At 42.4% G+C, this 23731-nt stretch overlaps 1 protein-coding gene across 6 annotated transcripts in view; it reads left to right on the forward strand.

Moving 5' to 3' along the window:
• The window catches only part of PLCE1 (phospholipase C epsilon 1), a 325782-nt gene that overhangs the window by 253508 nt on the left and 48543 nt on the right, over nucleotides 1-23731 (forward strand). For 3 of the 6 annotated variants that reach the window (XM_032313903.1, XM_032313907.1, XM_032313908.1), the window contains 11 exons: nucleotides 1418-1618; nucleotides 3074-3191; nucleotides 4003-4159; nucleotides 7266-7388; nucleotides 7470-7606; nucleotides 10444-10682; nucleotides 12179-12240; nucleotides 12323-12488; nucleotides 15838-15945; nucleotides 17497-17613; nucleotides 19718-19876. In XM_032313903.1, coding sequence (XP_032169794.1) covers nucleotides 1418-1618; nucleotides 3074-3191; nucleotides 4003-4159; nucleotides 7266-7388; nucleotides 7470-7606; nucleotides 10444-10682; nucleotides 12179-12240; nucleotides 12323-12488; nucleotides 15838-15945; nucleotides 17497-17613; nucleotides 19718-19876 — 1587 coding nt within the window. The remainder of the gene's footprint in view (nucleotides 1-1417; nucleotides 1619-3073; nucleotides 3192-4002; nucleotides 4160-7265; nucleotides 7389-7469; nucleotides 7607-10443; nucleotides 10683-12178; nucleotides 12241-12322; nucleotides 12489-15837; nucleotides 15946-17496; nucleotides 17614-19717; nucleotides 19877-23731) is intronic. The other 3 variants (XM_032313905.1, XM_032313904.1, XM_032313906.1) reach the window with 3 other exon arrangements.

Consider the following 23731-nt stretch of genomic DNA (forward strand, 5'->3'; position numbering starts at 1 on the left):
CTCAGCATCCTGGGATCCATAACAGGATGCAGGAGGTGGGAGGTCACAATGCAAGCTTTTTTTTTTTTTTTTTAATTTAGAACCAGGCTTTTTAATTGTGAGATTTCATTATAATTTACAATGATTATATTTTGTGTTAAGGAAACTTTATTTTTTAATTTTTTAATTTTTTTATAAACCTATAATGTATTATGGGTATGCACAACTCAAGTCTTAAAATGAGATAGCTATTGAACATTAGGGTGAAGGAGCAAGCACGCACACACACACTCACATGCGCACACACACACAGATCCACACAGTCTCACACGCGCACACACAGACACTTGCACATGCGTGCGCAAGCACACACACATATTTTGTTTTTCACAGAGCACCTACAACAAAGCAAAACCTATTTACAAGCACCTCTTTGGAGTTGCAGAGGAGGACTGGCCTTAAGAGCTTGCAGAAAGTAAAGACAGTAAATTATGAAAATTAATTTTTAAAGGTCCATTTTATACAATCTATGAAATATCATTCATGTTGGCTTTAATTCCCACGTGACTTTTTGTAGTTTTATTAACTGGGCTCCCTGACTTGGAGAATTGTTGGTGGTTGTTTAATGAGTAAATCTCTGCTGCTCCCCAGGGCACATGACTCCGCATTACCTGGTGAGAAGCAGCTGTCACGAAGCATGCTGCCCCTTAGGAATCTTCTCCATGCTCACAGCAACATTGTATGCGTGGTATTCTGAGTGCCCCGGGCTCTCTGTCCTTGGGTATCAGGCACTCTAGAGGACAGCAGCCCAACTATTTCCTTATTTATTTTACCGAGTGTGGTTGTTGACACATAATGTTACTTTAGTTCCAGGTGTGCGCCAAGTATTTACTAATATGTTTCCTCTGTGGTTATCTCCCCAGAGCCCTCTGGAGTGAATTCCAGGTATGCCACATACTCTGTATTTCAAATCAGACTGTCCCAGTCATCAAAGTAGATAAAAAACAAACAACAACAATAAAAAAACAAAAAACCTAGGATGAGGCAATACAAATAGAACTTGATCTTACTTAGTAGATCCACACATACACATGCTCAGTCCTCCAAAGCCCTAATTTGCAAGTGCATCTTCCTGAATATTCCTACAGTGGCCATTCTGGAATGTAACCTCTGAAACTGGGAAGGGAAGTTTGTTGTCATCCCACTTGCCCGTGGCCCCCCGGAAAGCACATCCCTGGAACTGAGCAGGATGTGACCAGGACAACAGGATGTGATGAGACTCCCTACAGAGAGTCCTGACAGCTAGGACAGAGCCACTTGGGTGGCCAGACCTCTAGTCCGCCTGCCTGTGCTCCTCCACCTCTGGGGATTTACTAGAAGCCATTCATCTGTGGACCTCCCCACTTCCCCACTGCTTGCTGTCTCCTCATGTGTTCAGAATGTGGCTCTTTTACAGGAGGACGGACGGTATGAAGGCCCAACTTTGGCTCACGCTGTGGAGCTGTTCGGTGGCCGGCGATGGAGTACACGCAACCCCAGCCCTGGGACATCTGCGAAGAGTGCTGAGAAGCCCAGTGTGCAGAGGAACAACACACTGGGCATAAGCACCACCAAGAAAAAGAAGAAAATCCTTATACGGGTAGAGTGTTATTTATGGCGCCTCGGACCCAATCGTCCAGCACTGTCCTATGGTCTACAACACCAGAAACTACCTTAGCGCATTTGGGGTGCAGACAGAATGAAACAAACGAAATGCAAGTGCTTACCAGGCACCTCCTGGTGCCAGGCCTAGTGTCAGGAATTGTGTCAACACCCAAAAAAGTCAGGGGCTACCAACAGTGAGCACTCAGTAGGAGTCACGGTGAAGCCATCTATAGAGTGCTGTGGGTGGAGACATAAAGAAGATCCAGGGCCAGGACACAGGCAGGAGAGGCTTCCCAGGGAAGCTGACAGATGGGTCTTTTTTTTTTTTTTTTTTTTTTTCTGACAGATGGGTCTTGAAGGATCAGAGCGACAATGCCGAGGGCAGGGTTGGCAGGGAGGATTTCTGGCAGAGGAGGCAGGAGGGAGGCACGAAAGACTGGGCTTGTTCAGGGAAGCACACACAGTTCTGGGTTCGTGGTCCACGCTGGAGTAGAGGCTCTGTCGGGGGAAGCAAAGGCTAAAAAGACCAGGGATCTCATTGGGAAGGTCTTCAAGGGCCAAAATGCTCAATGTAGAACACAACTTAAAATATAGTATCAAGAGAAGCAAACTAAATGTCCACAATTGAAAGATGAAGGAAAGGTGAGGTATACATACAATGGAATAGCATTCAGTCAGCCTTTCAAAAAGAAGGAAATCCTGGCATGTGACAATGTAGGTGAACCTTGAGGTCATTGCCCTAAGTGCAATAAGCCAGTCACGAAAGGACAAATGCTGCATGATTCCACTTAGATGCAGTACCTAGAGTGGTTAAACTCTGAGAAACAGAAAGTAGGATGGTGGGTGCCAGGGGCTGGGGCACTGGCCAAGGGGAATCCGTTTTTCATTGCGTCCAGAGCTTCAGTTTTTATAAGAGGAAAGCATTCTAGAGACCTGTTGCACAACAAGGTACATAGAGTTAGCATTACCCTACTGTACACTTAAAAATGGTTGAAGTGGTAGACTTTATGGTTTTTACCATGGCAGAAAATATTTGGTTAGTTACCACTATACATTCTATAATACATTATATGGAGATTATCACTATAACACGGTAAGATAGTTTCTCCATGGTTATCTAGAAAAAGTCCCACACTTTGCATATGGGAGGCCATTGATGTCTAAGCCAACCTTTGTTGGCTTCATAATTTGGTCTCTATGCAGAGATGCCAGAGGTTGTGTGTCTGCTTTTATCAGCCCCCTCCCCGGGAAATGCTGCTGTATCCAGAAAAACAAGTGCGCCCGTGTAACATGAGATTCCTGGGTCAGCCCTCACAAGGGTCTGTACTGGTTTGGGGTGGGGGCATGTAGAAGGTGGGGCAGTCAGAAAATAGGGACTTGCCTGAGCCGCAGCAGTGCCCAGAGGGAGAGAAACCCAGGACGAAGACTGTTGGCACGTGTGTGTTCCCAGGGTGAGAGTGGAGAGGCAGCTGACGACGAGATGGCCACGCGGAAGGCCAAAATGCAGAGGGAGAGTCGCAGTCGGAGTGGTTCAGACCCTCAAGACGTGAATGAGCAAGAAGAATCCGGTAAAGCCCCATACTGACATTTAAGATTTTTTTTTAATTATTATTTTATGGGGAAAATATGCATTTGGTTTTCCATTGTGATTTTAAGTACTGTGGACATTCTTTTTTTTTTTAAGATTTTATTTATTTATTTGACAGAGATCACAAGTAGGCAGGGAGGCAGACAGAGAGAGTGAGAGGGAAGCAGGCTCCCTGCTGAGCAGAGAGCCCCATGTGGGACTCGATCCCAGTACCCTGAGATCATGACCTGAGCCGAAGGCAGTGGCTTAACCCACTGAGCCACCCAGGCACCCCTACAGTGGACATTCTTAACAAAACTGTCTTGTTAAATACAGTTATCTTTGCAATTAACTAGGAAATGGAACCTAAGAGGTACTTCTGGAAGCTCAGTGTGCTTGGAAGAAAATTCTCACTAATTAACTTGGCCTCATGGACAGAGGATATGAGATATACAAAATACAATGTGGTGGATGAGACAAGACCAGACCAGTGATTCTCAACCATGGCAAGATGGTTTTTTTTTAAATATCTGGATGCCTTGGCAGCACCCCAGCCCCAACCAAGTCCAACACTTTCTGGCTGGGACCTGAACATCTCTGTATTTTTAAGCCCCAAATGATTCTGATGTGCAGCCAAAGTTGAGAACCCACCACATGAGTCCACTCATCAGAATATTTTGATACTTCTTGCATAGAAATTGCCGGCTAGGTGGATTTGCTCAGACATTCAGAAACAGCTTTGATGTTACTTTGATTTCTAGGGAAAGGATAACCTGGCGTCATTGTCTGGTTTCTGTGTTTCTCTCTCACAGAGGCAAATGCCGTCATGAGCCCTCCTAACACTCTGCCTTCCAGAAGAGCCCACTCCTTGACCACGGCTGGGTCCCCCAACTTGTCTGCTGGAATATCATCTCCCATCAGGCCAGTGTCTTCCCCTGTGCTGTCTTCTTCAAACAAGAGCCTGTCCAGGTGGGGCCTTAACATGATAAAACACAAGGACCCTTCACATCATTCAAGTTATGTAGAAGGGCATCATTTTTTAGTGCTCTGTGGAAAGACTGTCTCTAATTTTGACTTAACAATTAAATTGAAAACTGAAAAACCCCCAATTTTTAAAAGCTTCTAATTTTCCTGATTTTACACTCCTATCTTCTTGCATTACTCTGCTTGCTATTACTATATTACTATATATTACTAGTAGTAGTAGTATTACTACTACTACTATCACTACTATATTACTACTATATTACTACTATATACTACTACTATTACTATATTACTATTACTATATTACTATACTTACTATTACTAATTACTATTACTAATTACTATATACTATTGTGATTACTATTACTAATTACTATTACTATATTACTAATTACTATTACTAATAACTATTACTAATTACTAATTACTATTACTAATACTTACTATTACTATATTACTATATGTATATATATACTATATACTATATACATACTATTACTATATGCTACTTACTATATATATATATATATATATATATATATATACACTTACTACTTACTATACTTACTTACTTACTATATGCTAATTACTATATGCTATTACTATATGCTAATCGTATGACAGACCAACCCTTCAAAGGTCAGGAGTGCTAACACAACCCAAACTTTGATTTTCTAAAGTTGCCTTGTCAAATAGAGTAGCCGCTGGCCATGGGGGAAAAAGAAAGATGCCTATTTAAATTCGATTTTAAATCCATTAAAACTAAATAAAATTTAAAATTCAGTTCCTCAGTCACACTATGCACATTAAAAGTGTTCTATGCTACAAGTGGCTGGTGGTACTGGAATGCAGTGCGACAGAGAACATTTCTATCATTGCAAAAAATTCTGTTGGCTATCATTGCTCTGAGGAATAAAGTAAGTTTTAACGTAAGCTACCTTATCCTTTGCTGTTAGATAAAATATATTTAATACTCTTCTCTTATGTAAGACAAGATACACATGTCTGGAGAAACGAATGTATTAGAGCAAGTTGGGTATGTTAAGGTGTAATTCTAAAGCTGGTATTATAGTAAATTATTTTATAAGGTTCATGTGAAGTACAAATTTGAAACAACATCTAGATGAAATAATATTAGGATGAAATAATATTTCAGATGAAATATTATTAGGAAATAATAATATGAAATAATATTAGGAAAGCATAACAAAGGAATTAGAATGCCATACCATTTCCCTCAACCCCCAAACAGTTTAAGAAATGCAGAGGTTCCAGACAGAACCAAGATAAAACAGGCACTCTTTATCAAACAGAGGAGTAGTAGGAGGAAATGGGTCTGTGCAGACACTGGCTTTGGAAATGCTAATAACACACTTGCACACACACACACACACACACACACACAATTTCTCTCTCTCTCTCTTTCTCTCTCTCAAGGAAGTTTGCTACTGATAAGAACCCGCAGTAAATCATCTTTTAAAGGGAAACTTTCTTTCACAATGTGAATAATGAACATAAGTTATGCTTTATACATTCAGATTTCTGCACTTTGTGAAGCTGGGTCAAAAGTACATGGGAATTCTTTGTACCACTCTCGTAACTTTTCTGCAAGTTTAGGTTTGTAACAAAATGAAAAGCTACATAGAATCAGAATTCTTTATATTTCAGCCTCTACAGTATGCTGGGTAAATAAAGTAGCCAAAGAACTTGGATGAAGTGGCTTTTCCTTTATTTCAATCCCTTACAAGCAGGAATGGGGGACAGAGTAAGGAAGGGAAATCTTTTCAAAGAGTTGCAACTAACATGCCAGAGACAAGATCATCAGCCCTTCCCACAGGACAGGGGTCAGTGCCCACCAGGTAAACCGAAAAGATAAGGCAAGGAAAGAAAAATTAGCCCAAATGCTGTTCTGGGAGAAAGCGAGGCTGAGCCCTGGAAGGGGAGAGAGTGGACGGAGTTTCCTAAAGTCTAAAAGAGAAGGGCTCCTGCTGACAGTGGCTGACACGGAACAAGAAGGGAAGAAGACAGGGAACATAACTGCTTAATGCAAATAACCTACTTTATCAGACCTTTTCCTCTTCCTGAACCTCCAACCTCTGTTTCTAACAACACTTTGGGGATCAACACCCCTTGCCTACAAACAATGACAAATCCATCTTTTGTAATACTTGTAGAGAGTGCTTTCAGATGTCAACACAAAATAATTTTCCTTGAATAAACACTATTAGCAAGATTTCAGATAAACTGGCTGTTCATTATAGTATTCCGTATATTTTCTTACATATTTCAAATATTTTGAAAGTAAAAAAAGATAAAGCGCAAGAAAACAAAAATAAGCAAGAAAAAAAAAAGATCCTGGTTATTGATTTGACCAAAAACCAATCAAAACATTTCTTATATTACCCTGTAAGGAACCAGTATAGAAAAGAAAAGTGTTATGAAACAGCTAGACTGAGCTTTTGACCGAGTGGACTGATATTTTTATATTGAATATACAGCCTTGGCAGGTGCAGATATATTCTAGGCAGAACTGGCTTTTTTCCATTCTTAATATTTTTGTGACTCACATTTTCCGTGAGTATTAAAAGTCCTTCCTTGTTTTCATCTAATAACTGGTTAAGAAAGGAAAAAGAGAAGACATTGATATGTTCAGGACTTTGCTCTTAAACGTAATTCAGACTATGGGAAAGAACGTGCAAATTTTTCCATAGGTTATGCTTTTGAAAAAGCATAGGCAATTTTGAAAAAATGCCTTTTCTTCAGAAACGTTGCATTTAAGTTCTTTGGTCCCACTAACCTGTGATTTCAAAGAACTGTTTTGATTAGTGGGAGGATATTAACCTTAGCCTTGTGGCCTTATTACATAGGCTATAAACATAAAGTGGTTTCACTGTATCATATGTCCTATTTACTCTGACACCGTATAGATTAATTTTGAGAGAAATGAAAACAGAGTCCGGAAAAGAGCCTCCGGCTTAAATGACTTGCAGTCCACTTCTTGGCTCGCGTTGCCCTTCGGAGGGCGTCTATTGGGGCGGGAGGATACTGCAGCCCCGGTGTGCCTGTTAAGTTCCCGTCTTTGTTGCAGTGCTTGGAGCAGCAGCAGCTGGCACGGGAGGATCAAAGGAGGAATGAAGGGTTTTCAGAGCTTCATGGTTTCCGACAGTAACATGAGCTTCGTTGAATTTGTTGAGCTGTTCAAATCATTCAGGTAGGGCAGGCTTTCTTCTTATGCTCTCTCAGCCCCACGTTTCCGTGACAATACTCAATGTGTTTTCCACGCCCCACCCAGCGTGAGGAGCCGCAAGGACCTAAAGGATCTCTTTGACATCTACGCCGTGCCCTGCAGCCGAGCCGGCTCCGAGTCAGCCCCTCTCTACACCAACCTAACCATCGACGAAAACACCAGTGATCTTCAGCCTGACCTAGGTTTGTGCAACCCCGTGCCATTTCCCGTGGAGACCTTTCTATCTTAAAACGAAGGTTAGAGATCCCATCACACAGACCTTCATCCTGTCCCACGGGGTGTGCTGCTACCTGAAGTGTGGAGGAACACTTTTAGGATTCCTTCAGGTTGCCTAGAGGATGGGTACCGTTGGCATTTTAGGCAAGGAAATTCATCACTGTGTGAGTCTGTCTAGGCATTCTGGAATATTTAATGCACAGAGCCTTCCAGTCCTTCTGATAGTCAGAAACCCTCTCCCATCCATGTCCAATGTGCAGTAGGTATGTGGTGCATCACCTAGGCGTCCCTGCCCGTGGACTGATGGGTACTCATCCCCAGGATGGGAGTTGCTTGCCCTTTGACAAGGAGACCTTTAGTGAGCTTCTCCTGCTCAACATTCAGGATACTTTTCCGAGTGTAAACTGGAATGTCTGCCTCCTGTGCCCCACTCACCACCACCACTACGATCACCACCGCTCATACACTGTAAACCTGTTAGTTTTCTATTCTGTTCTCTTGGGAGACAAGAAGCACAAAGGGGCAAAAACAAACTGTCCTCTTTCATACAGTTGCTTTTTTATTACTCAAAAACCTCCATTGTCCTCAACTTAGACTATTAACCTTTTCAACTCTAGTCACAGAATGTGGGCAACTGTGGATTAGTCAAGTAGTTATGCTCGTTAAAAAATTAATAAGCATCTTTTTAGAGAAGTTTGAGGTTTACAGAAAAATGATTGGAAGGTATAGAATTCCCATACATGGTTCACTCCTGAACAAGGCAAGTGTTACGGGTGCAAGTGCTCCTCCACACAGTCAGAAATCCACATGTTAACGTTTGACTTCCCCAAACTTAGCTACTAATAGCCTGGTCTTGATCAGAAAAACCTTACTGATAACATAACGAGAAGTTGATTAATCCATATTTTGTAAATATATGTGTGTGTGTATACTATATTCTTATAGTTAAATAAGCTAGAGAAAAGTAATTCTTATGAATAAAATCGTAGGGAGGATAAAATCCATTTACAGTATTATACTACATTTATTGAAAAGATCCGCATACAAGTGGACCCTCACCGTTCAAACCTGTGTTGTTCAAGGGTCCACCGTACCCTCCCCCCACACACATACACCGTTTTTCCTATTATTAATATATTGCATTATTAGCATGCTATATTTGTGACAGTTGAGCTGATACCGATTTATTTTTATTAGCTGAAGCCCGTAGTTTAGTGTTCACTGTTCGTGTTGTACAAGCTGTGGGTTTTGACAAAAGTAGAATGACCCATATCTACCATTATAGTGTCATACAAAATACTTCTGATGTCTTAAAAAAAATCCCCTGTTCTCCACCTGGTCTTTCTTCCCACCTTCCCTCTGAACCCCTTTTTACTGTCCCCCTAGTTTTGTCTCTTCCAGAATGTCATATCATTGGAATCACACAGTTTGTATGTAGTGTTTTCACATTGGCTTCTTTCTCTAAGGAATATATATTTAAGGTTCCCCTATGTTTTTTTCATGGCTCAATAGTTCATTCTTTTTATCACTGAATAATACTCTATCGCATGGATATATCACCAGGTGTTTATCCATCCACCTTTTGAAGAACATCTTGGCTGCTTCCAAGTGTTAGAAGTTATGAATAAAGACACTATAAACATTTGTGGGCAAGTTTTGTGTGGACATAATCTTTCAACTCTTTGGGGTAAACACCTGGGAAGGCTGGATTGTATGGGCAAGCCTATCTTTAGCCCTGTAAGAAACTGCCAGCTTCTCTTCCAAAGTGGCAAGAATTAAAAAGGCCATGCCAAGGTTGGTGCCGATGTGGGACACCTGGAGCATGGCTGGTGGAAAGGTAAAATGGTACAGCCACTTTGGAAGAGGTTTGGCAGTTTCTTAACAAAACTTAATACAGAGGTGCCTGGGTGTCTCAGTCAGTTAAGCGGCTGCCTTCAGCTCGGGTCATGATCTCAGGGTCCTGGGGATCCAGCCCCACATCGGGCTCCCTGCTCAGCGCAAAGTCTGCTTCTCCCTCTCCCTCTGCCTGCTGCTCTGCCTACTTGTACTCTCTATCTGTCAAATAAATAAATAAAATCTTAAAAAAATTAAAACAAAACAATACACTCTTGGGCACCTGGGTGGCTCAGTGGGTTAAAGCCTCTGCCTTCGGCTCAGGTCATGATCCCAGGGTCCTGGGATCGAGCCCCACATCGGGCTCTCTGCTCAGCGGGGAGCCTGCTTCCTCCTCTCTCTCTGCCTGCCTCTCTGCCTGCTTGTGATCTCTGTCTGTCAAATAAATAAATAAAATCTTTAAAAAAAAAAAAACACACACACAATACACTCTTACCATCTAATCCAGCAAATACTCCCTGATAGTTATCCAAATAAGCTGAAAACTTATTTTCGCACTGAAACCTGCACACCAGTGTTTATAATTACACTTGTGAGGTACAAAACAACTATAGTTTTAAGGGTTCATCTTCACTATCTGTAAAAGTAAAAATGTAGTTATTCTCAAAAATCGAAGTTCAAACTCATCCTGAAGTCCCCAGCTGAATGTGGAGTTAGTTCTTCTTTCATACCCTGAGCTCATGGGCTTTCAAGATCACTGACCTCGTTCTCTCTTGGTTTCTTTAATTTATTCATTGATTCATTTTTTTTATTCCCTCAACTAAGTGAAGCCAGGAATGAACACTGAGTGTAATGGCTTGTGTAGACAGATACGTGAAGAGACTAATTTCACAACACCATTATCTCCAAAGTGAACTTTGTGAAAGATTCTGGCTAGCTTGCGCATATTCTGTGGGTGCTTCTGTTTCAGATTTACTGACCAGAAATGTCTCGGACTTGGGGTTGTTCATTAAGAGTAAACAGCAGCTGTCAGACAACCAGAGGCAGATATCTGATGCCATTGCTGCTGCGAGTATCGTGACTAATGGCACTGGGGTCGAGAGCACGTCTCTGGGCATCTTTGGGGTCGGCATACTCCAGCTCAATGACTTCCTTGTCAACTGCCAGGGAGAGCACTGCACTTACGATGAAATCCTCAGTATCATTCAGGTTTGTACCATTTTGTACGCACATGTGTGTAAAGCCTCTGACTGTTCTAATTATTTTCTGCTAAACATACTGTTTCTGTACTTCTTTCCAGAACCGTTAAGTCTGGGGCAGAAACCGAAGGGTTTCATTAAATGCCAAGTATATGTGTTCTTACTTGACATACAGTTAACATAGATCGCAAGCCTTCTCTTGGTGACTGCTATAAGGAATCAGTATATGGTTCCTTCTTGTTGTCCTAGCACATAATAAAATTAGTAGTCTAGATTTTCAACCTCTTTGATCATTTAGCAAATATTTATTAGCTCCTTCTATGGGCCCAGCTCTGTTCCAGGATGTGGGATATAGTAGTAAATAAGATCACGTTCTGGCCTTCACCCAGTGGGTGAGGCAGACAATAAACAAAGAGAGAATCTAATTTCAGATATTGATGGATTCTGAAACACTCAAGCAGAGTCAGGGGATGCAGTGAGGCTTGAGGCTGCAAGGAGTAAGCACAGGCCACCCTGAGGAGGTGAGAGTGGGGCTGAGCCCTGAATCAAGAAGCCGTGTGAAGGTCTGAGGAAAGAGCATTCCAGACAGGGAGTAGCAAACTCAAAGACAGAGATGGGAGCGAGACAACAAAATGACTGGTGGAATAGGAGCCCCGTGAGCCAGACGCACAACAGTAGACATGATTCCAGACAGATGGGCAGGGGCCAAGTCATCTGGGTGTTTTAGGCCATGGTAAGAACTTTGACTTCAGTCCGTGTGACATGGGAAGCTACTGGAAATTTCTGAGCAGGGAAGTAACCAGATTTGATTTACGTATTCAAGAGGTCTCTCTGGCCCCATTGGAAAGTAAGCTGTGCTGGGAATGAGGTGGAAGCTGAGAGACCGGGTAGGAAGCCGTCCCAGTAGCCAGGCGAGAGATGATGATGGCTTCCTCAGGAGGGTGGCCAGGAGACGGGCTGGGACCTCATTCGGGCCATATACAGCGGGCTGGGTCTGGGGTTCCAACCTCCCTTGTCAGCCGATTGGGAATGAGTGGATTCTCTGCCCAGCAGCTGATCACGGAAAATGCTAACATGTAAGATTATGATCCCATGGTCCGATGCTCACTCTACTACTACTACTACTATTGTGTTGGGAGCACTGTACCGAGTGCTCTCTGTGACTGGTCTCATTTCGTCTCTCCCCAGCTCTGTGGTAGCTGCTTATCCCCATGTTCACCTGGAACATGCTGACAACCATTTGTTCTCATATGAATCAGCCTTCGACTTTTCCCTTGCTCTCCCTTTTTCCCTTAAATAAATACGCTTCGTATAATAAACGCACATATAATAAATGTTTTCTTTGGGACTAAAATACTGCCTCTTACCACTGCATAACAAAATTAGTTCAAATATTTGGGTTAGATGTTTCCTGATGAAAACCGAACAGCTTTAAAAAATGATGTGGTGGTTTTTTTCCCCTTAGTTTCCTTTTCCTAAATATCACTCTCTTTGTGTCCCTTGCAGAAGTTCGAGCCTAGCGTTAGTATGTGTCATCAGGGCCTACTGTCATTTGAGGGATTTGCAAGGTAACTTTTAAAATCTCTTTTGCCCATCATTTGAGAGTATCTGTTTTCCTCATGCAGACCTAAGAAAATGTGTTTCCTCTAGGTTTCTGATGGATAAAGATAATTTTGCCTCCAAAAATGACGAGTCACAGGAAGACATTAAAGACTTGCAGCTGCCCCTGTCCTACTATTACATTGAATCTTCACACAATACCTACCTCACAGGCCACCAGCTCAAAGGAGAGTCCTCAGTGGAACTCTACAGTCAGGTACAGAATTGCACATGGCATGTGATTTCCACTAAACCTTATTGATGTAACCCCCAAAGTCACAAAACCCTGACCCCGGCTCCTTTGAAGAACTTACAAGCTTTTACATGGGGAATGTGAGGAAACATGATGTATGGGAAAACTGCCTATACATACAGTTGTTTTCTTTACTTCTTTTTGTTTTCTTTTTCCCTCCTATCTATACTTAACCCTTATACAAGGCAAAAAAAAAAAAAGTATTTGTTTGAGACTCATAGCTTTTAAATCCTACTTAGTCTGACCTACTCCTACTAAAATTAGATTTTCCCATGGGAAAATTAATCGTTTCACTAAATGCTAAATAAATCAATGTATTATAATGGGAAAGCATAATAGAAAATGCAACAGAATTTCTAGGAAGTTAATCCCAAAGTATTGTTTATTTTCATTCACAATTTGTTAGACAATCAGTCCATCCCTGTCTATGGTAACCAACTTCAGGAATGAAAATCTACAAAGACTGTAGGCACTGAATACAAACATTCTTGGAAACTCATAAGGGTCTCTGGACTAGAAAAGACACATCCTTTTGACCTTCACACCACGTCTCAGTGATCTGCATGTCAGTTGCCTCTTTATATCTTTTGCAGTTTTCTCATCTGTGCTGCCTATTTTCTGACCTCTTACAAGAAGGGTTCATCGGGAAGAAAAGTGAGGCTAGGCCTGGGAATATAAGTGTGTGGTTGTGAGGGGTAGGGCAGGGAGGGTGTTCAAGTGTGAGAATTATCATCATTTTTACACAAACCCAGCAGAATTGAGATTCCATTGTTCTCCACATCAGTCCAGATATTCTGTAAGCCTGGGTCAGACTTCTGTCCCAAAGCTTATCTAGTATGGAATTTATATTTTAAACGCTAAATTCTAAAATACTTTTATTATGAAATGAAGAGGTGTCCTTAGAGTCATGATTTTCAAAATAGAAGTTCTATCAGGAGACCTCAGCTGGGGAAACTGAGAGGAGCAAGCAAGGGTAGGGGGGTCCCCATCCCCACTGTAGCCAAAGGCCTATTCTTCTTATGTGCTTTGCACATGACCCTCCATTTGCACAGAGAATTCCAAGGTCAAAATGGAGTTTGAAATCCATTGTTCTAGTTCTAGGAGAAAGACGTGAACCATGTGTGTGTGCGCACGCGCATGCATACATGCAGTGTGTCTGTGGATTTTTCCCAGGAAAATGAGCAGGGGCCAATGTCCTAGCTTTAATTCCTACTTCACTTCCCTATTTGACCTCTAAGAGGTTTTTTTTTAACGCTTTAGCATTACACCCCAAATAGAGATCATCACAGCCTTTAAGGAGGCCCAAGAACCCCTCGAATAGACCCATAGACGTGGTTAAACCCAGCGTGAAGATCCTGTGTAGTTTATTTCTCACCACCCTCTGCCCTCCATCGGCCCTCCCAGTTACTTCCTCACCACCCTCCACCGGACAACCAGGAAGGAGGAAAAGCCCTGTTCTCACCTGGAATTTCCAGCCCCGGTTTTCTTCTTCTAGCCCTGTGTGGAGGTCTTAATGTCTTACAGACTTCGGAAAGACCTTCGCCTTTGCGTGCTGAAAAACCATCTCCTGAGCTGCCAGTCAGCGAGCATTCCCCCAGTGTGGTCACCATTTGACACAACAGTCCTCAGCCCACAGCAACATACCTCTACATACTGTAGCTGCCGGAAGAAGCTCTTAGCCTTGGGAGTTTAGGCCCCAGAATCGGTTTGATCTGAGCGATAGGTCACCTGGGAAGACTGGGGTCTACATGCCGTGCAATGGGAAGAATCTAGCAAGGACCTCATTTTAAAAAGTTAAAATAAGAGGGGTTCTGCTGAGTTTCATTGCAACAACTCTAGCGGCCACTCGCCCACAGTACTGGATTGCTGTCACCTGCAAATATTATATGGAGTTTTAAATCCGTGAGTTGGCATGTTCCCACACACTTTACTCTTCCAATACATGGAAATCTCTTAAGATAGTTCACAAAGAAGGGCGCCTGAGTGGCTCAGTCGGTTAAACATCTGCCGTCAGGTCATGACCTCAGGGTCTTGGGATCGAGTGCCGCATCAGGCTTCTTGGTCAGCAGGGAGCTTGCTTCTCCTTCTCCCTCTGACTGCTGCTTCCCTGCTTATGCATTCTCCCTCTGTCAAATAAATAAATAAAATCTTTAAAAAAATAAATAAAAGCCTTTTTAAAAATAAAAAAAAAAATTTTTAAAGATAGTTTACAAAGACAGTCTATGGAGGAAGAGGTTGCTGCCCACAAATATTATGGAGCCGCACCTGAGCACGTGTGTCGGGAGCTTTGTTGCCGGCTCCCCATCAAGGGGAGCAAATGGGTATCATCTCACCTAATTCAGCAGTAGTGCTTCCCAGAGCACTTTCCTGAAGAGATTGTGAGATAGGGGATACGTGTGTTGTGACTGATCACTGATGACTGCTGTGGGTATGGGAGAGTGGAATTTATGGGTTATTTGCCTCTATTCTGGGATTAGACAGCAAGGTAAATCCTTGATGACTGCTTGCTTCTACTCTTCTGCCATGCTCTGTGTTCACAGGAAAGGCATTAGCCAGTGGCAGAATTTGGGTCTAAATTGGAAGAGATTTATTCTGATTGGATTCATACAAATGTTTAGCCAGTTCATTAAGGAATCAGTAGCCTCGTTTGCTTTGGTCTGCAACCTCAGCCCCTTCACCTTCACTCACATTTGCCCAGGTAGAGCACTAGCCTTGCTCTCTCATTTCAGGATGTACCCTGTGCATGTCCCTTGAGGGACCAAAGTTGCTGGGAAAATAGTCATATGGGTTTGCTATCAAATTTTACCTTCCAGGGACACCTGGGTGGCTCAGTCAGTTAAGTGCCTGCCTTTGGCTCAGGCCGTGATCCCAGAGTTGTGAGATCAAGTCCCATATCTAGTTTCCTGCTCAGTGGGGAGTCAGCTTCTCCCTGGGTCTGCTCTGCTTGCCACTCCCCCTGCTTGTGTTGACTCTCTCTCTCTCCCCCTCTTTCTGACAAATAAGTAAAATCTTAAAAAGAGAATACTGTTGTGCTGAAAATAAATACATTTAATTTTTTTAAAAATCTTAAAAAGAAAGAAAAAATTTTATCTTCCAATAGTATTCAGCTCTGGTAAACTCTTTCCACTATAATCTGTTCTCTCCCCTAATTCATTGTGGCCTTTGGCCAAAATGCATGATTTATTTTAGATCTTATGCCCTTCTGCTTTAGCCCTGAATGTGGACACTGATATAGAGAAGCATGTGTTGAGTTTAATTGGAGGCTCTGTGTCCATTTGCTCATCTGGAGTGAATCCATGCATTGGTCACACAGGTCCTCCTACAAGGCTGCAGGAGTGTAGAGTTGGACTGCTGGGATGGAGATGATGGGATGCCCATCATCTACCACGGGCACACGCTGACAACCAAGATCCCCTTCAAGGTAATGCTTTATAACGTTCCTTAAATCAGATCACAGAGTCATTATCTTCATTAGTCCTTTACATGACTGAGTCTTCCAAACTATACCTTAGGTTGGGGGTTCTTTTTCCTGACCCAAGTCAATAGACTTCCCAAAATTGTGTGGGATGTGCACATGTTCATTTTTCTGGGAGTTGATCTAGAACTCTCCTTAGCGTCTCATTCACCAGTTTAATAACCATTACCTTAAATGAGTTACCTTATAATAATATTGTTGCAATTTTTACATCATAAGATGGTCTATAAAAGGCAGGGGCTTTTTTCCTGCTACAGGTGTCCCGTTGACAAAGACCAACATCATGTGTTAGGAGATGATTAAATAATCAATATTATAAAGTAATGAGAAGTGGTTCCACTAGGGGAGGTCAGTCACCCAGAAAAACTAGTTGCATTGGATTATTGTTTCAAATTCTAAATAGTTCATTAGTCCATTGTGTGGTTCCTATCCTCATTCAGAGTGGTTTGGGCTGTATAAAATCATTTTTCTCTGAACTGTGGCTGGGCTGGGATGGAATACTGTTATTTCTGGGTTATTTGCAGACAGAATAGCTAAAATGCATTTTCTTTTTAGCTCATTTTCCTATTCATCTCTCTTTTTTTTAATTGTGTTATGTTAGTCACCATACAATACATCATTAGTTTTTGATGTAGTGTTCCATGATTTATTGTTTATGTATAACACCCAGTGCTCCATGCAATATGTGCCCTCCTTAATACCCATGACCAGGCTCACTCATCCCGCCAACCCCCTCCCCTCCAAAACACTCAGTTGGTTTCTCAGAGTCCACAGTCTCTGGTTCATCTCCCCCTCTACTTTCCCCCCTTCACTTTTCCTTTCCTATTCATGTCTCTTAAAAATTATGTACTCTAGGGGCACCTGGGTGGCTCAGTGGGTTAAAGCCTCTGCCTTCGGTTCAGATCATGATCTCAGGGTCCTGGGATTGTGCCTCCCATTAGGTTCTCTGCTCAGCAGGGAGCCTGCTTCCTCCTCTCTCTCTGCCTGCCTCTCTGTCTACTTGTGATCTCTGTCTGTCAAATAAATAAAAAAAAAAAAAAAAAAAAAAAAACCTTCTGTACTCTATATTGAGAGAAGGAAGATTTGAGAACTTTGTTTACTTGCACACATAAACATAAACATCTAGCCCCAAGTAGATTGGTTATAAACTCTTTGAAAGCAGGAAAATATCTTAAGCCTCATTATTTTTATGCTGTAGCAAACACAGTGCCTTTTACCTAAAATGTAATCAATACACATACTGATCGGTTAAATTTGGCACACTAATAGCTCTTCCTTATAAAGTATGTGAACAAAACTCAATATGAGCCATTTAATGTGTTTATAGAAAACAGCCTATCATCATGCTTAATTTGAAAATATGTTTGAAAAGATAAAAACCATTTTGGCCAGAATCTTCTGCATACAACAATTTAGGTGGTTTCTGTGGCTATAAGTACTTCTTCTGACACCCCGGACAGACATCTGGACTCTAATGGGCTGTTCTGGCTCTCGCAGGAGGTGGTTGAAGCCATTGACCGCAGTGCCTTCATCAACTCTGACCTGCCCATCATCATATCAATTGAGAACCACTGCTCATTGCCTCAGCAACGAAAAATGGCAGAAATTTTCAAGGTAAGGTATTAGCTAGCAGTTAGGATGGCATCTTGGCCTTTTTCTTGTCACTGTTGCTTTTATATGGAGCCACCAAGGGCCACATCACAGCTGGACCTCAGCCACAAAGTACGTACTGTCAGAGTCCCTCAGACCTAAGAAAAGAGGGTGCCGTGGGAGCTTGGGATCCCTCCTGAATGGTTCACCTTTGCAGCTGACCTGATGAAGCTTTGTTCTGTGGTCTCCTGACCATTTCCAGAAAGCCTTAGGAGATAAGGAGAGACCGACTCTCCAATGCTTCTGGTACCACAAATCAGGGATGCTAGGATGGCACCTGTCAGTTGTATGTGGAAAAGATGAAAATACCTCAGGGAAAATAAGTCAAATTTTCTTGTGGCTGACACTACAGATATAGGGATCCAAGTTGGCAAAGAGCTTAGACTGGTCAGAACAGCTGCTATGTTACACTTGGCCCTTCCTTATACAGGTGAGCTATAATGCAGACAGATTCAGGGTCAAATATTCCATTATATTTTTCCCTTCCTCCACTGACTGACACACTTATGGAAATATGGCTCTCAGGGGGAGGCAAGGGCTTGGCCAAAGGAAAATGTCCCCAAATACTTATGCAAACAAAACTAATCAGCCTTTCATATTGCCTTTCTTTTGCCATCATTTAGAATAATGGTCTCAACTTTTTTGATTGTGTGCTCCATCAGTAAAATACCGTAGTATGTATTCCTATTGGATGTTTATTGTCTTACTCATACATTATACACATATCCTACTTATTAACATGTTTTATACATTAATTAAAACATGCAAAAATAGACTGTGAAAGGGAATAACATAGAAAGGGTGAAATAAACAATAATTCTTATACTATTATTTATTAAAGGTACAAAATCCCTTTTTGCGCTCATAAAAATTTTTAACAATGTGTTATTTATTATCTAAGTTTTTAGTGAGAGTAATGTGATTGAATATGTTCATTATTCTTGAAATTTTTTTAATTTCTTTTTTTTATGTTCAGTTAGCTAATGTGTAGCACTTGATTAATTGTTGACGTAGTGTTGAACAATCCATTAGCTGGGCTGAAATTTTTATGATTAGCCACTGTATGTCTGGCTTTAGGTTTAGTTTATTATTTCAGTATTTGATGAATAGCTCTAGTTGCTGATAAAGACACTTTACAGAGAAACTGTACGTGGATAGAAAGAGGGTGTCGTTAGCTGCTCTTGCCAAATCATGGTACTCATTTCTCAATTCCATTAATGAGGCATATGTACGTTAAACACTATTAAGGTTCCTTTTTTGTTTTCTTTTTTTTTTTTAATAAAGATTTTATTTATTTATTTGTCAGGGATAGAGGGAGAGAGAACGAGTGAGCACAGGCAGACAGAGAGGCAGGCAGAGGCAGAGGGAGAAGCAGGCTCCCTGCCGAGCAAGGAGCCCGATGTGGGACTCGATCCCAGGACGCTGGGATCACCACCTGAGCCGAAGGCAGCCGCTTAACCAACTGAGCCACCCAGGCGTCCCTGTTTTCTTTTTTTAATTAAAAAATAACTAAAGATAGAAATTGCCATATTTTCTACCCTCCCCCCAGTGGATCATTTTGTGCTTATTCCCACCACCTACCTCCTTGAGGGACACACGTTCCTCTTTGGAGGCCAGTGCTCACAAAATCTTTGTGAAAAGGGTATGTGCAGCTCTTTATACTACATGGTGGCAGATTCTCCGCATTACCTTCATTCTTTGTCGTCACTCTCTAGCTATGTGTAAGTTTTATCCTTTTGACTTCTTACCCACATCTGGAATGGATCATACTCTACAAACCACAGCCTCTGGGTGTCCTTTTCTTTAATCTGTCAAACCTTAGAGCATTGTCCTAAACAGTTAGAGCTGGCCCGACCTGAAGAAGGCCCTAGACCTCTCCTCCTGACCTTGTAACCACCTCCCTTCCTTCCAGTAAGACAGTGTGGGCAGGGAGGAGGGACACTGCTTCTTTCCTACTTTTTCTCTTCCTAGGGTTTGTAGAACCATTCAACTGAGCCGAAATATCTAGCGAAATAATTCAAGCATAGGTAAAAGGCACTGATGATGTGTTTTCCTTTATTCTTTGTAGACTGTGTTTGGAGAAAAACTGGTGGCAAAATTCCTGTTTGAGAGCGATTTCTCAGATGATCCAATGCTTCCCTCACCTGACCAACTTAGGAGGAAAGTACTTCTTAAAAATAAGAAGCTAAAAGCTCACCAGACGCCAGTGGATATCTTAAAGCAAAAGGTATTCTCCTCTCATTATAGAGGCTCTGGGTATGTGGTGTGCCCAGAACTAAGAAATCAGTGATATTCTGACCTTTCAGATGACCTACAGAGTAAACAGGTTTTGACGATTGAGTTTCCTGGGACAATAAATTTGAGTTTTGGCCTTCCCTTTAATAGACTAAGATTGTCCTCCCACTCACCTAGAATTTTATTTTATGAAATTAATTTCTCATGTAGAATGCATCTCATTGTTTAATTTGCTCTGAGAAGGATAATGTGTGATTCTTGGCTCTGGACCTGGACTTCTTGGCTATCAATCCCACATCAGTGGCTGCGGTCCCCTCTAGGTAAAGCTCCCTTCAGAGTGACCTCCCCCCCACACACCATAGGGAGAGCCCCTATAGAGAGAGCACTTGGACAAGGGGCTGTAACTCCTGCAGTCAGTAGTGGAACCCTAACACCATCAGCCCTGTGGTGCCAGCGTGGAAGTTGATGTTTCACTGTGGCCTGTGGACTCCAGGGCACTCCCCAACCTGCCTCACCCACAGAGAGCTACTCCCCAAGTATCCCAAACCTGCTTGTATAGAGAGCCTTCGGCCCAAGGATCCACAAAAAAGTTTAGGTCCAGAGCCCCTGAGTTCATATGCCGGGTTGTACGTATCCCAGAGAATGACAGCTGCCAAAATTCTTTGTCTTATTTAGGGCTTTGTCTTTTTCAAAACTTAACAACAGTCGGGGGTTGCCACACAAAGCTCAGTACAGTGGTGCTGTTCCAGCATCAGGGACAGTTCAGAGCTCAACCTAGGTCGTGGCCAATGGCTCTTAATTTCTGTCTGGGCCATCACCTCCAAGCCTCTAGCCCCTACTCTGATCCTGCTTCAGTGGGTTCCAGAGAACAGAGAAGTCAGCCAAAGGGTCCTATGAGCCCAGCAAATTTGGAACCTTTGTCCAAAGTTATCAATAAAAAATCTCAAATGTAGCTGAGTCAAGGGTCCAGCTTGACATGGTTGAGTAGTCGATTTGGAGAAATCATCAAATCTTCTAAAAGCCCTGATTTGTGGAACTCAGAGGTAAGGGTCTGAGTTTAAAGTCGAGCGATATATATAACATGATACTGGAGAAAGAGCCTTAGGTGCGGAGCTGAAATGCCAGTTTCTAGTATCTGGCTCTGTCAAACCAGCCATGTGACCATGAGTCAGTCAGCCTTTCTAGGCTTCTGTTTCTTCATCTGTAAAATGGGAATGTTAAGGTAACTAGCTTCACAGGACCTCTCTGACACTAAAATCTCACAAAAGCTTCTCAAAGGGAATCATGGGACCCTTGTCAGAATTGCAGACCACTCTATAAACATTTCATTGTCCCATTTCTCAGGCTCTATTTCAGTATTTCTTGCCATTCAGAATAGTACTGCTTCCCTGAGGGGTCCTTAAAGAATCTTGTCCTCTGCTTTATAAGTACCAGGGAATTCCCAGGTTGTCAAGGTCACCTGCAGTGGGATTGCAGGCTGCCCAAAGTCCAGGCTGAGTTAGAGATTTACCTGATATCCCCTGAAGATTCAGGTGATGTCAGATGCCCTCAGGGTGGGGAAGGAAGGTGAGATCAGAGGTTCCATCATCTTAGACTTACCTTTCTGAGCAGAAAAATAGATATTTACAGAAAGGGCCCCAAGTCCAGTCCAGCCAAGAGATCCCTACTGATCAGATTTGCCCCAAATAGAGTGGCTCAGGATTACCACAGATGCTGTACAAGTATGGTCATCAAACTTTTTTTGCTCAAATATCTCAAAAAATTTTTGAAAAACTGTATTTTTCACACATTTTCCCCCTTTGTACATTTTTTGATTGACATTTAAAAATTTTATTACAGGGGCACCTGGGTGGCTCAGTGGGTTAAAGCCTCTGCCTTTGGCTCAGGTCATGATCCCAGGGTCCTGGGATCGAGCCCCACATCCGGCTCTCTGCTTGGCAGGGAGTCTGCTTTCCTTTCTCTCTCTCTGCCTGCCTCTCTGCCTACTTGTAATCTCTCTCTCTGTCAAATAAATAAATAAAATCTTTAAAAAAAATTTTATCACAAGTCTAAGTAGTTACAAGAGATATATTTTCAAACATGTTATGGATAAATATAGATAACATAAGTTATATACCAATATAATGCACAAAACAGTCCTCATTGTCAAAGATATCAGCCCAATCAGCCCGATTTAGTTTGGTCAGAAAAAGTCTGACTTTTTTTTTTTTAATTCAAATAAATATTGTGTTATCATCCCTATGATAACCATCTCACTTTTGTTTTTTGGTTTGTTTGTTTGTTTGTTTCTTAAGATTTTATTTATTTGAGATAGAGTGAGAGCAAGTGAGTGAGAGAGCATGAGGAAGGGCAGAGGAGAAGCAGTCTATCTCCTGAGCAGGAAGCCCAACATGGGGCTCCATCTCAGGACTCTGGGATCATGACCTGAGCCAAAAGCCGACGCTTAACCAACTAAGCCCCCAGGCTCCCCAACCATCTCACTTTTGAATATTAATTCTAAGATGGGTGAATGGGCAGATGAAAGGAAGGAAAGGGAGATAGAGAGAGACAGAGACAGGGATGGATGGATGGATGGATGGATGGATGGATGGATGGATGGATGGAGAGGAAGGCAGGCAGACAGATAAAGGCATGGATCTTTCAATGTGCTTATTGTCTAGATGAAATAAGATGCTCCACCCTCCCTTAGTTTTTCAAGACTCTCAAGAGCTCTGTGTTCTCAAATGATCCCTTGCTACTTTGGGTGGTTTTCACCTCATCTCCTGTATCACAGATTTTTCCCCATTTGGTAAGTGAAAGTTACACTTCTCTTTTCTTAAACAAGAGAAGATTATGACAAGAGCAAGGGAAGGGAGAACCAGCCGACCATACGCTTGCTCACAGATAGTCCTATTTTTTAAAGAGTACATATAGAGATTGAGAATCTTGAATCTAGAAATTGATTCCTTTAAAAATACATGAAGCTGCACATCCCTAGAAGTTGTATGTACCCCGGGGGTCCACAGTTTGAACCACACACAGCTCTTGGCCCAGAGTTGCAAAACCAGCTGCTTTCAGGGGTCAGGCAGAAACATAAAGATGAGGGGCCAGCTGGCTGGCTGACGGTTGGAAACGGTCAGCACGGGAGTGAAGCACACATGCCCTCATAAATGAATGGCTCTAATTACATTCTTTCTAAAGCACTACACCAGCCACACCGTCTGGTCTGGAGGGGAAGTCAGCCCTGAGGGCCACAAGTTAGAGCCCTCGGCTAGGTTTACCTGTGTCCAGATCTGGACTCTCAAAGCTGTTCCAGAAAGCCCAGCATTTGTTTGGGTTCCAGAGACCACAAGATCTATGCTGATGGGCTTTTGTTAGGAAGTCGTGTAACTAAAGTATTAGCATGTGTTCCCTAAGGCCTGGCCCACTGCAGCGGCTGCATCAGTAATGGACGGCCCAAAACAGGGTACTTTTTCTCCTACAACACTGTCCCTCATGCTGTTTTCTTTACTCACCAACTACTGCCTGCTCCTGACTGCCAAGCAGACCCAGCAGCCCTGCACGTACCTCTGTGGTCTTCTAGATGTGGTGGAATGTTGTAGCTGTTGCCTTTCCTGTTCTTTGCAGACATCTGCAGTTACCGATGAAGCCTCCAGTTCACAAATGAATACATTGTGCTATTTGAGAAGTCTTCCTTATGTTGAGCCCAAATCCTGCTCTCTGTTGCTCCTACTCTTTGGCACTGCTTTTTCCCTCTGCAGCTGCACAGACCAGTTCCATATCAGAGAGCTAGCATGTGCCTCCCACCAGCTTTTCTCTCTTCCACAAACTAAACAGTCTTGTTGTGTCAACTGTTTGTCACAGGATC

Source organism: Mustela erminea, chromosome 14 (assembly GCF_009829155.1).
Source record: "Mustela erminea isolate mMusErm1 chromosome 14, mMusErm1.Pri, whole genome shotgun sequence".
NCBI lineage: Eukaryota > Metazoa > Chordata > Mammalia > Carnivora > Mustelidae > Mustela > Mustela erminea.